The sequence below is a fragment of the Microcaecilia unicolor genome, chromosome 1 (genome assembly GCF_901765095.1).
Source record: "Microcaecilia unicolor chromosome 1, aMicUni1.1, whole genome shotgun sequence".
Lineage (NCBI taxonomy): Eukaryota > Metazoa > Chordata > Amphibia > Gymnophiona > Siphonopidae > Microcaecilia > Microcaecilia unicolor.
In genome coordinates, this window is record NC_044031.1 from 703,944,236 (window position 1) to 703,958,513 (window position 14,278).

Genomic DNA, 14,278 nt, shown 5'->3' on the forward strand with positions numbered 1-14,278 from the left:
CAGGGACCTGCATACTGCTGTCATGAAGCTGGGTATGATATTTGAGGCTGGCATAGAGGCTGGCAAAAAATATTTTAAAAGTTTTTTTTAGGGTGGGAGGGGGTTAGTGTCCACTGGGGGGGGTAAGGGGAGGTCATCCACGATTCCCTCCGGTGGTCATCTGGTCAGTTCAGGCACCTTTTTGAGACTTGGTCGCAAGAAAAAATGGACCAAGTAAAGTCGGCCAAGTGCTTGTCAGGGACGCCCTTCTTTTTTCCATTATCAGCCGAGGACGCCCATGAGTTAAGCATGCCCCAGTCCTGCCTTTGCTATGCTTCCGACATGCCCCCCAGAAATTTGGTCATCCCCGTGACGGAAAGCAGCTGGGGACGCCCAAAATCGGCTTTCAATTATGCCGATTTGGGCGACCCTGGGAGAAGGACGCCCATCTCCCGATTTGTGTCAAAAGATGGGTGCCCTTCTCTTTCGAAAATAAGCCTGAAAGTGTCCTAACCTTAGCAGCCAATCCTTTTAGCTTCTTTTCAACCATTTTCTTCATTTTATTATAGTTGCCCTTTCAAAACTTAAATGCAGCTACAGTAGATTTCCTTTGCGGGTTCATCCCAGATAGTAGCTCAAACTTGATCATGTTACGATCACTGTTTCCCAGGGGACCCAACACCACAACCTCTTGCACTATGCCCTGCACACTTCCAAGGACCAGATCCAAAATGGCTCTTCCTCTTGTTGATTCCTGTTCCAGTTGCTCCAAGAAGCAGTTGATTATTACATCTAGAAATTTTATCTCCCTGGCACTCCCTGAAGTAACATATATCCAGTCAATATTGAGGTAATTGAAATCACCCATTATAGTGTTGCCCAATTTGCCAGTTTTCCTAATCTCTGTAAAGATTTTTTCATCTGTCTGTTCATTCTGTCCCATCGGATGGTAGTACAGCCCTATGAGAATACTCCTTCCCTTCACACATGGAATTTCTATCCATAATGATTCCACGCTGCTATCTGTGTCATGTGGAATGTTTATTTTATTTGACAAAATTCCATCTTTAACATATAGCGCAACCCCCCCCCCCCCCCCCAATTTGATCCTCTCTATCATTGCAATACAATTTGTAACCTGTTAACACCATGTCCCATCGATTGTCCTCTTTCCACCAAGTCTCTGATATGCCTATTATATCTACCTCATCATTTAGTGCTATATACTCTAACTCTCCCATCTTATTTTTTAGGCTTCTAGTATTTGTATATAGGCACTTCAGGTTGTGTTTTTTCCCACTCCACCTATTGAAAAGTTATTCCATTATTATACTTCCTCTGTGCATATCTGTATGCTGTACAAGACGGCATGTTTGAAAATATAAGTGGGATCAAATAAAAATGCTATCAACCAGGGGCATAGCTATGGGTGGGCCAGGGTGGGCCCAGGCCCACCCAATTTCGGCCCAGGCCCGCCCACCCATGCGCACGCACACTGCAGCAGCAGCAGCCTAGCGTACAGCAGAGACGGCACCCGCTCGCGCTCTGGCTCAGCTGATCTCTCCAGGAGGTTCATTCCTGCTTCCAGCCCGATTTCGGCTCAGGCCCGCCCACCACGTCACCCAAGCAAGTGCACATAACATACATACTCACTGACTGCAGCAGTGGAGCAGCAGCCTGGCCCTAACGTAAGCGTACTACCACGTCGCGGGCACCCGCTCAGGGCAGGCTCAGTACTCCAACCTGTTGGATTTATTTTACTAAGCGTCTCATGCCCCCTTCCCTTCCTCATTGAGAAAGAATGGTCAATGGTTCACTACTCTCAGATGGAAGCTGGAAATCGCCAACAGGTCACCTATCTACTTGTACCGTAAACGTAAAGCCTTGGAACCCACACTGCTGCTAGTGCTGAAGTACTTCCAGAGCTCCGCCAAAGGCATGGGAAGTAGAAGGCAGAGCCCGAGCCCAAACCCTCCAATCCCGTGTGCACAACCAGGAGGCGGTGTTGCAATCCACCAATCGGGTGTGAGAGTTTTGCGGTTTGCGGGAGCCGCCCTCTGCTGATGATCTTTGCATTGAGCCATGCTGTTCTCTTGCGTTGCACGGTGCCGGCCTGTGCTGCTCCACAGCCGCTTTCTCAGATCCTTCTGCAGTGCTGCCGCTGCCCGCACCGTGTCTCTGCTCATCTCTCGTCCCCAGTACGCCTGGCTGAAGGAGCTGGGGTTGCGGGAGGAGAATGACGGTGTGTACAACGGGAGCTGGGGTGGCTGCGGCAAGGTAAGCGGATCTCCTGGGCCGGTGTTTAAAGACGGGCTCATCGCGCCGGGGAGAGTGGTTCTTTGATTTCATAGTCACACTGGCAGTGTGACAACTGCAGCTTTCTACCTTGGGAAATGAGATCAATCACCAGCTATAAAGTTTTTTTTTTTTGTAGAAGTTTGAAAGCGTTTTTTTTTTAAATTGTAAACATTCCTAAAGTAAGGCTTTATTTAAGTTTAGTTTTTGTACCTCTTTGTAAAAATATATATTTACATAGATGCTTCCCAATTAGGGAGTCATCAGTTGGAACCCTCAATCCTGGGAAGCTAAACAGGAAACTAGATAATCATCTTTTTGAAGGTATTTTAAAATCTTGGGGCCCCGTTTACAAAGGCACGCTACCGCATGCTATACGCTAACCATGTAGACGCCCATAGGAATATTATGGACATCTACACAGGTAACGCACAGTTAGGGTTTTGCTTTAGTTGGGGGAGGGGCAGTGATGAAATTTTTGGCCCACCCACTTTGATCTCAGGCCCACCCTATATTGCCTGTCTGGCTACGCCACTGCTATCAACAAAAAATGACAATGTGGATGCAGCAGCCCAGAGGTTTGTTTGCTTTGTTTTGATGGTACGGGTATGACGGCTGTGTGGGGGAGGGGAAAGAGATTAACCTCCATGACTTCAGCTTTTTTTGACTTCATGCCATCTCCTGTTCTTAATCAAACCTTCTTGGGCTGCTGGGCAGTGACTGAGCCACTGGTGGTAGCGCTGAAGTCATCTGCTTCCAACTGCCCAAGTCCGTCTCGCCGCTTGATCCTGCCTTTTCAACTTCTTGTTAGTGGGACTAAGGAGCGAGGTGGACTAAGGTAGCTGGAATCAGCTGTTTTCTTCAGTGCTGCCCACACCGTGGCTCACTACTGTGGGAAGAGGGAGGAAAGAGAGATGTAGCTGACCGGACTTGAAGGAAGGGAGGAAGAAAGGGAGGGATGGAGAGCTCAGCTGCCTAACTGTGGGGAGCCTGAGGGAGCAAAAATCCAGCTTTTGTCATACCAGTTAAAGAGTCAGCTGACAGCCTAGCTGGCCACCATTGTTGAGGTGGGGGACTGAAACAGAAATGGGGGGGCCTGGGCCCCCGAGGCCCCCTGTTGCTATACCACTGCTTGACCAGGTAAATGATAACTGCCAGCACATACCTGGATATTCAGTGCCAGTGCTCAGACATGCTGACCACCACTGGCTGAATATTTATCTCTGTTATGCCAGAAACATTTTTTTTAAATCTCCTTCACTGAGTCCACTCTTCCACTGTTTCTTCATGCTGTACATGTGATAGGTGAGTCCAATATAGAAATCTTCAACTGTTTATGCTCTAATCACAATAAACATATGATAGGGTGAATTCTATATGGAACTCTTCCACTGTTTGTGCTATAATCATGCTGCATATATAATAGGGGAATCCCTTATGGAATTCTGCTAAGGACCTGCACAGTAGAGATTTAATTCAATTTGTGGGAGTGGCTAAGTAGAAGGCATGAAAAAAAAATCAAAATGCAACCAGATCTTAATGATTATATTTGTTGGAACTGTCAACTGCATTATGTAACTTTCTTTTTGCTGGTACTGCTTCTTGTAACATCACAACACAGAAGGGAGGAAGAACAATATTATTGTACTGTAATTTGTATTACCTATAAAAAATAAATAAACGGAAGCAGATGGAAATAAAGTGGCTGATCCAGGGTCACCCAAAGAGTCACTGGAAAATCGAGGACTTTATGCTCTTAGGGTGTTGACTTCCAACCCCTCCACCCTCTTGACTCCCTGGAGCAGGCCCTCCTCCCAGTTATTTGTTTCATTGAGGGCCATCAAAGTCCCCACAAAGAGTGATCCAATACCTTGAGTCTTTGTTGCTCTGCCAAGTCAAACTGGACTAACCGTGCTCATCTGTTTCAGATGGGGATTATTTTACATTCACAAGACACGAAGCCATCGGTGTGTGTGGACAGATCATCCCTGTGAGTATCTCTGCAAGCACCCGGTATTTATTTTCATTTGACTCAGCACTCTTTAAAGACGTACACAACATGGCCTTTGCAGCTGTGTAATTTCCATTTACCAAAAGAAAAAAAAAACCTGAGCTCATATTGCTGACATCTCTTTACCAGTTTTTCTGCAAATCTTACTTGGGCAGGTTAATAAGGTTTTAGCCTTGTTCTTACCAGTGAGTTTCTCAAGAAGTGAAATTCTCACAGTCCAAAATGAAGAAACAAGAGCCTGGCATTAAATCTACTTATAGATATATAAACCTGTATCACAAAGACTTCATTCGGGCCCAGATTATAGAAGAAAAACAGTAGAAAACTGGAGTATGCACAGTATTAAGTCACAAAATGAATTTTCTTCAGTGCTCTTGTCTTTTAGTAATCGTTATATGGGAGGGCTACCATCATTTTTGAGTTTGCTTTGCATTGAGTAGCACTGGGTAAGCCGTTTGTTGCCTTCATTCAGAGTCCCTTGACATTAGTTACAAGGCCCTTTTACTAAAGTTTAGTGCATGCTAATGGACATTATTGTGCATTAAGTGCCATGTGGCTCATAGATATAAAATCCATTAGCGCAGACTAAACGTTGGTAAAAGGGCTCCTTAGCATGTAAAGCCTTGTCAAACATGGATAAATACTTGATTCTCTGCAGATTTCACTTGACTTTGACCCAGTCCCTGATATTTACTGAGATAGAAAGTATGCCATTCCAAAAATGACAATTTTGCAGCAGGTCAAGGCATGGAATTGGAATCTGAATTAAATTCAGACCAGACGAGTAAACCCAGTTTGTGTTGCCATGGTAAAGTTGAACAAGAATCTCTTGGATGGTAGCTTTAGCATGGTGTCAGACCCCCTCCCACACACACACACATACAGCACTTCTTATTGACATGGACTCCCAACAGATCCCACTAGAATTGTAGGAGATGCTGAGGGGGCAATGGGAAATGTGAGTGAGGTTGATGAGAGAATTTAAAAAGAGAAGAACTTAATTGCTTGCCTTCCTTTTGCACTGAGTTCCTACCATTCTACCCTAGCAATAGCAGGTTTGAAAATTAGCCATAGCCTGGGGATGTAAATCCTGCTATTTGGGTCTAAAGGTAGATGTCACAGCCTTCGGGCAGGGTACCTAGGTTAGTAGGTACTAATGGTGATAATTTATTATGATACTTGTGATTGGGTGGAGTTGGTAATTGTGTAGCTTAGTCCTCAAAGAACGCAGCTATGCATAGCATAGAAGACCTAGATATCTGCAAGTGGTGGGGGATCCCTGGCCTGTGGGATTGAGGGTATGACTGGGACTTCCAGGAGATAAACAGTTCTGTGGGGGCAGTGGGGACCTTCCAATCACTGAGCAAAAAGAGTGCAGAAGATTGATTTATGTTGGGTGCCCCGATGAGTTCTTCCAAACCCAGTCATTTTATGAATGCTTATCAAGAATGGATGAGTTCTAGAAATCAGTTTAATGGGAGGGGGGGGGGAGAGGTATCACAGCAGGGTAAAGTCTGCCCAAGCTGTCTCTTTAGTACAGGGGGACTCAAGGAAGAAGGGAGCCCACTTTCAACTGCTACCAGATCTTCTGAGGTGGACCACTCTGCTCTGGGATCCCTTTTCATATTTGTTGCTTGGGAGCCCTTCATTAAAAAAAAATAGTCAATTGTCCTTCATTTGGTGAGATGGTCTCAAGGTTAAGAGAACTAATCAGAAACCTTTTTGCAAAAAAGTATCATTTCAGTGGAGCCTTAAAGACTTTTCCCTTGTTGACACCATGAACAACTCAAAATGTCCCTCCAAGTTCCATTTGAACATAACTTATCCTAGGTTGGCAGTTTTGTTTAATGAAACTTTTTGTTAATAATCCCAGTAGCCCATCATTTCTTTCCAGAATGTATACGCTTGTCAGTAATTAATTTAATTAGAATTGTGCCATTAATGGAGAATTATAGAATGCTAGTGAAAATGATCAAATTGAGACCTTCCATCTGTTGTTGAACTCTTGTCCTTACCTGGATGATAGGACAGAGAAAAGGATACTCATTTAGAGCTGCTACCCGATTCCCCAATTAGCTAATAATAAAAAAAAGTGAGTCATTCCTGGGGCTTTTTTTTTTCCAACTCCTGATTTCAAAACTTTCTGGGAGGATTTGACTCGAAATGTAACGCTTTGAAACTGAAGTTGAAAATCCTGGTCTCTTTTGCCTTTCCTTACATAATGAAGCCAAATGGGCATTCTACAAGCAACATCTACTGGATTCCCTTCTTTTCACCATAATCTCTCTCATGCCTCCTCCTATCCAGAATTTTCAATCCCTAAAATGTTTTAGCACACACCAAATAGCACAAGTGAATGCTGTCATCAGGCTGCTCTTTCTACGGGTTCACCTTGAAATTTTATGTAGTTAGAATTAACATCACTCATGTTACAAAGTTTATAAACAATTCTGCAGAAAGAAATTGGGTGTTCAGTGAGGGAAAGGCATTTGTATATTTTTGCAAGTTTGCCAGGGGCTGGAAAGACCATACAGTAAAAACAGCTGCAGTAACTCATTCTGACAGGTGTCTGGCCGACTCTTGGTGACAGATAACTCTCTTGTCTAAGATAGCAGGGTTCATAATTATTTCTAAGCCTGCAATGTTATTCTGGCTCCTGTCCCAATACCTATGGTAACACAATATGTGAACTCCACTTTATTTTCACCCCATGAAATAGACAGTCTATATGACAATATTGCATGTTAGCCCTGTTTTGCTGAAGTTTTTCCAACACAAGTCCATCAGCAGTGACCAGAGAATTATTTAAAGAATTCAAAATTATGTGCTAATGTGGATTTTACTTAGTACAATATTGTCATGCTATCAAACAACAAGATTCAGCTATACTGTGGAGCGGGGCAGGAGGACAAGGGGCAAACCTTTGAGCCTGTGAATCACTTTGGGGTAGGATGCTATTTCTAAGGGCTGATTTAAAAACCAGTTGGGGAGGGTGCAGCTTTCCTCATAGATCCATTGAAGAAGGACCAGGAAAGAGTATGTATTAAAGAAAATGCACTCTTTTAATACTGCCCTCACTGGCACAAACCTGTGGAGCTGCAAGACCACCTGAACTCTACTCCTTTTGACAGTGCCAACCTCCCAGTTACAGTCTTGGCCCCTCCTTATCTAAATAGCTATTTGCTGACAGTTCTTGCAGCTGACTGCCACCACCTGGCAGTGACCTGATACTACAATGCTGCTACGGTTCAAGCCCTACACATTGGAAGTAATGATACTTCTTTAGGCCAGGATACACAGGGCTACTGCAGGACGGAAGAAAAGTGTCTTCGGACTGTAGTTTGTCCCCCTGCTTTGTAGAATCTATTAAAAAGGCATGTATATTAGCAGGAAAGCTGCAGACATGTGCTCTTGGTTGTGCTGTAAATAGCCCTGTATCATGAATTGGGTTTTCTAGTGTCATAATCATGTATAATTCCTTCTGGTACATTGCTGTAGGTTAGCAGCATTCATCAAGACAACTAGAACCACAGCTTACAAGTGTGATAGGCAATGGTGATTGGAACAATATCAAGTGTATGACTGGAAAGAGTCCATACTGTTGCAAACAGGAATGCATGAGATTTGAACTCTTACCTGGAGGGGTTTGTAATCTGCACCTGCCAGATTTCTGTCCCAATAAACATGTGGCAATGTGTGTATGTAGGCATGTTTTCTGCCTAGTAATGTATTCCAACTGTATGACATATGGTCATAAAGTTTTGTGATGTCAGTGTAGCATTTGTACCCTCAGCCAGTGCTATGATGCTGAACTGTACATGGATAGCAGCACTAAAATGAAGATCAGAGATGCTCATTGCATAAAGAACTGACAAATATGAAAGTGTTAGAGGATGAGGAAGTTAACATTCCCTCAACAGAAGGAAGAATGAAATGTCCAGATGTCATGAGCTGGTCTTGTAATGGGGAGTACTTATGTGAAAGCCTTGCATCGTGTTCCATTGATGAGCCTTGAAAATGAAGCCCTGCTGCAATCATTTTCTGTCCCTCTTTATTTGTTCTTGCAGTGGAACTTCCCCTTGCTGATGTTTGCCTGGAAGATTGCTCCAGCTCTGTGCTGTGGTAATACTGTAGTTATTAAGCCAGCCGAGCAAACACCTCTCAGTGCACTATACATGGGAGCTCTCATTAAGGAGGTAAGAAGACATGATGGGGTATGTATACCTACCTAAACAGGTATAGATAGAGGTATAGATATATGTCTTTTCTGGTCTTTTTAGCTGCCTGTCTTTGATCCTTCATTTGAGCCACATGTCTAACCTGCTTAGCAGCCTAAGGGCTGAAGGGGTATTAACTTTGAGGTATTCCCTCTGTCCTGCTCATGACCAATTTCAACTATAAGTAGCAGCTCTTTGTCCTCCCTCGATGGACATAAACACACCATCTCTACAGTGCACCTAGGCCCGTCCCTCCATGGATATAAGCACACCATCTCCACTATGTGCATAGGCCCCTCGGCCCATGGATATAAGCACATCATCTCTACTATGTGCCTAGGCCCCTCCCTCCATGAATATAAGCACACCATCTCTACAGTGCACCTAGGCCCCTCCCTCCAAGGATATAAGCACACCATTTCTGCTATACATCTAGTCCCCACCCTCAGTGCACCTAGGTCGCGCCATCCATGGATATAAGCACACTATCTAAGTCCCCTCCCTCCATGGATATAAGCACACCATCTCTATAGTGCATCTAGGCCCCTCCCTCCATGAATATAAGCACGCCATCTCTACAGGGCACCTAGGCCCCTTCCTCCATGGATATAAGCACACCATCTCTACTATGTGCCTAGGCCCCTCAATCCATGAATATAAGCACACCATCTCTATAGTGCACCTAGGCCCCTCCCTCCAAGGATGTAAGCACATCATCTCTGCTATACATTTAGGCCCCACCCTTAGTGCACCTAGGTGGCGCCATCCATGGATATAAGCACACCATCTCTATGATGCACCTAGGCCCCTTCCTCCATGGACATAAGCACACAGCCTCTACAATGGGCGTAAACCCTGATGGATGGGGGATGCAAACTTGGATTCTCCCGCCTCTTCTCCCTTGTTGCAGCTCATACAGCTGCATCCTGAATCACAAAACCTCTAGGTTTGAAAATAGCAGCGATGTCTATCTTAGTTTCAGTTACTTGTTCAGACTTTACACTGTAATTTCCTTAATTATATTTTGATAGGCTGGGTTTCCACCAGGAGTTGTCAATATTTTGCCAGGATATGGTCCAACTGCTGGTGCAGCAATAGCCTCACATACCGGCATTGACAAGATTGCTTTTACTGGATCTACAGAGGTAAGTGTACTTTTGCTTTTAGTAATATAAGAATCCATGAATAGATGTAGAAGGGAAGTTATCAACGTGGGCTCCCATAAAGACTTGTTATTTTATTGTTAATGCCAGTTATTAGTGATTAGATCTTATTGCATAAAATGGGACCTGTGGTCAAATCGAACGAGTTAGTGGTGAAATAAAATATCTTAACAGTAGTCCATATACTATGCCCAGTAGTGACCTACAGCCACTTGGGTACCTAAACCCAATTAGTACCTTTTATTAGAGCAGGGGGCTGTTGATGATATTAAAGTATCTTTGTGGTTTGCTTTCCAAAGACAAAGCTCCATGAGTTCACTGTACTACAGTAAAATAAAACATACCAACGTTTTTGATAGCCACATCTGTTTAAGAAAAATCATTTTCTCAGCTGGACTTTGCAGTTCAGGTGATAAATATGCAATGTGCTTACCAGTAACTTCCAGGCTTTGAGTCCCAGTTCAAGTCAGAGCCTCACAACACATGCTGCCTGTATGTTGTATTCCATCATGTCCATCTTCACATCCCTATATCCCCTATGGCAGAGGCACACAAAGGCCAGTCAGGGTTTTAGGATATTCCTAATGAATATGCATGAAAGAGATTTGCAAATAATGGAGGTGACAGGTGTGCAAATGTCTCTCATGCATATTCATTAGTGATATTCTGAAAATCTGACTTTTCTGTGGACCCCCAGGACAGATTTGAGTACCCCTGTCCTATGGCTCTGGCTTACCTTTGCATGTTTCAGTATAATGCCTTCCTGCCTCGAGATACAGCAGTGATTGGCAGCTTTCTTACCATGCACAGAATGTAAATGTGACCATGTGTCCAATATTCAGGAAAGTTTCTAAAATGACAATAAAGAGCAACATTTAAAACATGTCCTTATAATTCATCAGTACACTTAGAAACTGGAATTTCAAAATAAGCAAGATCATTTAACTCTTCATGTAAGTGCACTTATAAGTGGACATGAGGTGAGATTATTTTATAACACATTTTTTGCATGTAAATGTGTTTTACATGGTTTATGATTATTGTTTATTTCAACTTACTATACCACCCTTTCTGTAGGCATCACAGAGCAGTTTGCAATCAATAAGCTAAAACCACTGCAAATTAAAATATAGAAAAGAATGGCAAAATAAAATAGGGTTGTTTTACCTTAAGAGGTGAGTCAGTGAACCCTGACCACCCCACTGCCGATCACTGTGGCATCTCCAAATGCCTTTTGATAAACAGGAGTTTTAAAGAGCTGAGCGAAATTTAGGATAGGACAATTCTAATCGCATCTGTGATGGTAAAGCACTCCACAGGGATGGAGCTAAACAAAAAAAATGCAGTGTTTCTTGTTGATTTAAGTAAGGCATCCCTAGGACATGGGATGCACAGCCAGTGGTTGTTCAAAGATTGGAGAAGTCTTGGTGGAGCATAGGATACTGTGAAGGCTGCCAGAATAGGAAGGAATCCTAGTGTGAAAGGCCTTGAATGTAAGAATAAGGGTCTTAATTTGAATACGGAAAGCTACTGGAAGCCAGTGATAAAGGATGAAGAGTGGGGTTACATGATCATATCATTTGGAATGGGTGAGAGCTCGCAAGGCTGTATTTTGTACGATCTGTAGACAATGTAAGGCGGTTCTGTCTATGTTAATTTTTAATGGCTCGTTTACAACTTTCTGAAGAATCTTCCAGATAAGTTCTGGTTCTTTAGTCTTATGATCTGCAAGACCATTTTTTGGCAAATTGTCAAGAGTTTGGACTAATTTGTTTGACCCCTGATGCAGGCTCTTGATGCCGAAACATGGCCTGTGTTGGGTTCATCAATAAAGGACACTTGACTGTCCCATCTTGATGGCCCTTGGTGCTTTTTTGTGTTTGCCTTTGTGGTGTGTATTTTGACCTTCTCTTTCACCACTGCATTCCTGAATACACATGCAGGAAAGGGCTCCCATAAAATCGCATGCCTGAATACGCTGATAAGATGGTGCATACTTATATTCACACTGTACAAAGGCATTGCTAGGTGTGTAGTTTGGGTGGGGCTCAGGCAAAGTTGCAGTTTATTTGCATATTTTCTAATACACGAGTACATTCATAGACAACAAACACACATGCTCATTGCAACTGCAAAGAAGCACAATGCAAGAAACTGGACATGGGGTAAAGGAGATAACACAACAACAGCATTGATAATAGAAGTATCAGTGCCAACTGAGTATGCTGTGCATGTGGCCAGATTCTATAAATGATGCACAAATTGTCATGCACAAAATTGCACGCTATCCTGAGATGTGCATGCAACTAAATTGACTAATGAGCCAATTAGTGCTAATAATTGGGTGCTAACAATCAATTGTTGGTGTTAATTTGCAACAATTTGGATATGGATGCTCATCTTGCTAGGCCCTACTTTATAAAGATCTGCACGCAAATCATATAGTGTGCAACTCAAAAGGGGGTGTGGCCATGTGAGAAGCATGGACAGGTTAGGGGTGTTCACTAAATATGGGCGTGGAGGGGCATAATCAAAAGGGACGCCCATGTTTTGCTGAGGACGTCCTCGCTAAACATCCCGGTGGAGGGGCGGGGAAACCCGTACTATCAAAACAAGATGGACGTCCATCTTTCGTTTCAATAATATGGTCGGGGACGCCCAAATCCTGAAATTTAGGTCTTCCTTAGAGATGGTCATCCCTAGACTTGGTCGTTTCTGATTTTCGACGATAATGGAAACCAAGGATGCCCATCTCAGAAACAACCAAATGCAAGCCCTTTGGTCGTGGGAGGAGCCAGCATTTGTAGTGCACTGGTCCCTCTCACATGCCAGGACACCAACCGGGTACCCTAGGGGGCACTGAGGTGGACTTCATAAATTGCTTCTAGGTACATAGCTCCCTTACCTTGTGCGCAGAGCCCCCCAAATCCCCCCAAAACCCACTACCCACAACTGTACACCACTACCATAGCCCTTACAGGTGAAGGGGGGCACCTAGATGTGGGTACAGTGGGTTTGTGGTGGGTTTTGGAGGGCTCACATTTACCACCACAAGTGTAACAGGTAGGGGGGGATGGGCCTGGGTCCACCTGCCTGAAGTGCACTGCACCCACTAAAACTGTTCCATGGACCTGCATACTGCTGTGATGGACCTCAGTATGACATTTAAGGCTGGCATAGAGGCTGACACAAAATATTTTTAAAGATATTTTGAGGGTGGGAGGGGGTTGGTGACTAATGGGGGAGTAAGGGGAGGTCATCCCCGATTCTCTCCGGTGGTCATCTGGTCAGTTCGGGCACCTTTTTGTGCCTTGGTCATAAAAAAAACAGGACCAGGTAAAGTCGTCCAAGTGCTCATCAGGGACACCCTTTTTTTCCATTATGGGTTGGGGACGTCCATATGTTAGGCATGCCCAAGTCCCGCCTTCGCTATGCCTCCGACACGCCTCCGACACGCCCCCCTGAACTTTGGTCATCCACGCGACGGAAAGCAGTTGGGGACTCCCAAAATCAGCTTTCAATTATAATGATTTGGGTGACCCTGTGAGAAGGATGTCCATCTTCCTATTTGTGTCGAAAGATGGGTATCCTTCTCTTTCGAAAATGAGCCTGATAGTATTACTGAATACCAGGGATCTGAGTGTAACTTATGTGCTGGGATTTACACCTGGTTTCAGTTGGTGTAACTCCTTGCGCTCAAAGTTGAGCACAAATCCTGGCACTAAGTGCTATTCTATAAAGGGCGTGGATCCATTATAGAATACCATTCAGCGCTGATTTTTGAGTGTCATTTATAGAATTTCCCTCTTAGTGTGGAGATAGAGAAGATCCTCAAGTACCAATCAATGCAGTTAAAGACCAAGAAATTGTGGCATCTTATGAACTCCAGACACAAGTACTATGGTGATTGTTAACAGTAAATTTAAGAGGCTGAGATAGTACTCCACATAGCCTGGTTTAGGCGTGAGGTTCATTAATGCCAGAGTATGCAAAAAACTAACCCCTTTGGAAGCATTGCCCCAGAGAGAGCATATACACATTTACACTTTCTTCAGAGCAGGTGTGAATTTGTGGGTTACTGAGATGGTTCTGGATACCTGTTTTACAAAGACATAGAGGCACTCAAGTTGCTTTTGCAAAATAGGCTTTTTGGAACATTGACATAGGAGCCCTGGTATAAAATTGCCCCACCCCCACCCCCACCCCCACCCTCCATGACACCCAAGTTCAGAAACCTTCCTTCTGCAATCTTTTTTCAGACTCTGGAGAAGGGCTGGTTCAAGATGCAGGGAAATTAGCAACATGTCTAGGGACCATCCCTGTCAGCTTTTAATTTAGTCCAGTCAGCACGTCTAGTTTGGGCACCTTTTGTGCAGTGTAGCGTCCAGTCAGTGGAATGTTGGTTCAGGGGAAGCCAGAAATTCAACTAGTGGGCTTGTACAGCTCCTTATTTGTACACTTGGTATGTTCTGGACACAAGACAAATGCAGAAGAGGTGCAATAGACATGAGCATCAGCAGTTTGCAGAAACTGTGCTTGCACTGCTTAAGCTGCTCCTCTCTTCTAGTTCCTCAGTCCAGCAGAAACCTAACTTGCAGGCTGCCACTGTCTAC

The 14,278-nt window shown here is 44.0% G+C and overlaps 1 protein-coding gene across 5 annotated transcripts in view; it reads left to right on the forward strand.

Annotated features, from left to right (window-relative positions):
* ALDH1A2 (aldehyde dehydrogenase 1 family member A2) overlaps positions 1-14,278 on the forward strand; it is a 169,058-nt gene that overhangs the window by 78,643 nt on the left and 76,137 nt on the right. For all 5 annotated transcript variants that reach the window (XM_030188885.1, XM_030188912.1, XM_030188893.1 and 2 more), the window contains 3 exons: positions 4,203-4,264; positions 8,353-8,481; positions 9,534-9,647. In XM_030188885.1, the coding sequence (XP_030044745.1) occupies positions 4,203-4,264; positions 8,353-8,481; positions 9,534-9,647 (305 nt within the window). The remainder of the gene's footprint in view (positions 1-4,202; positions 4,265-8,352; positions 8,482-9,533; positions 9,648-14,278) is intronic.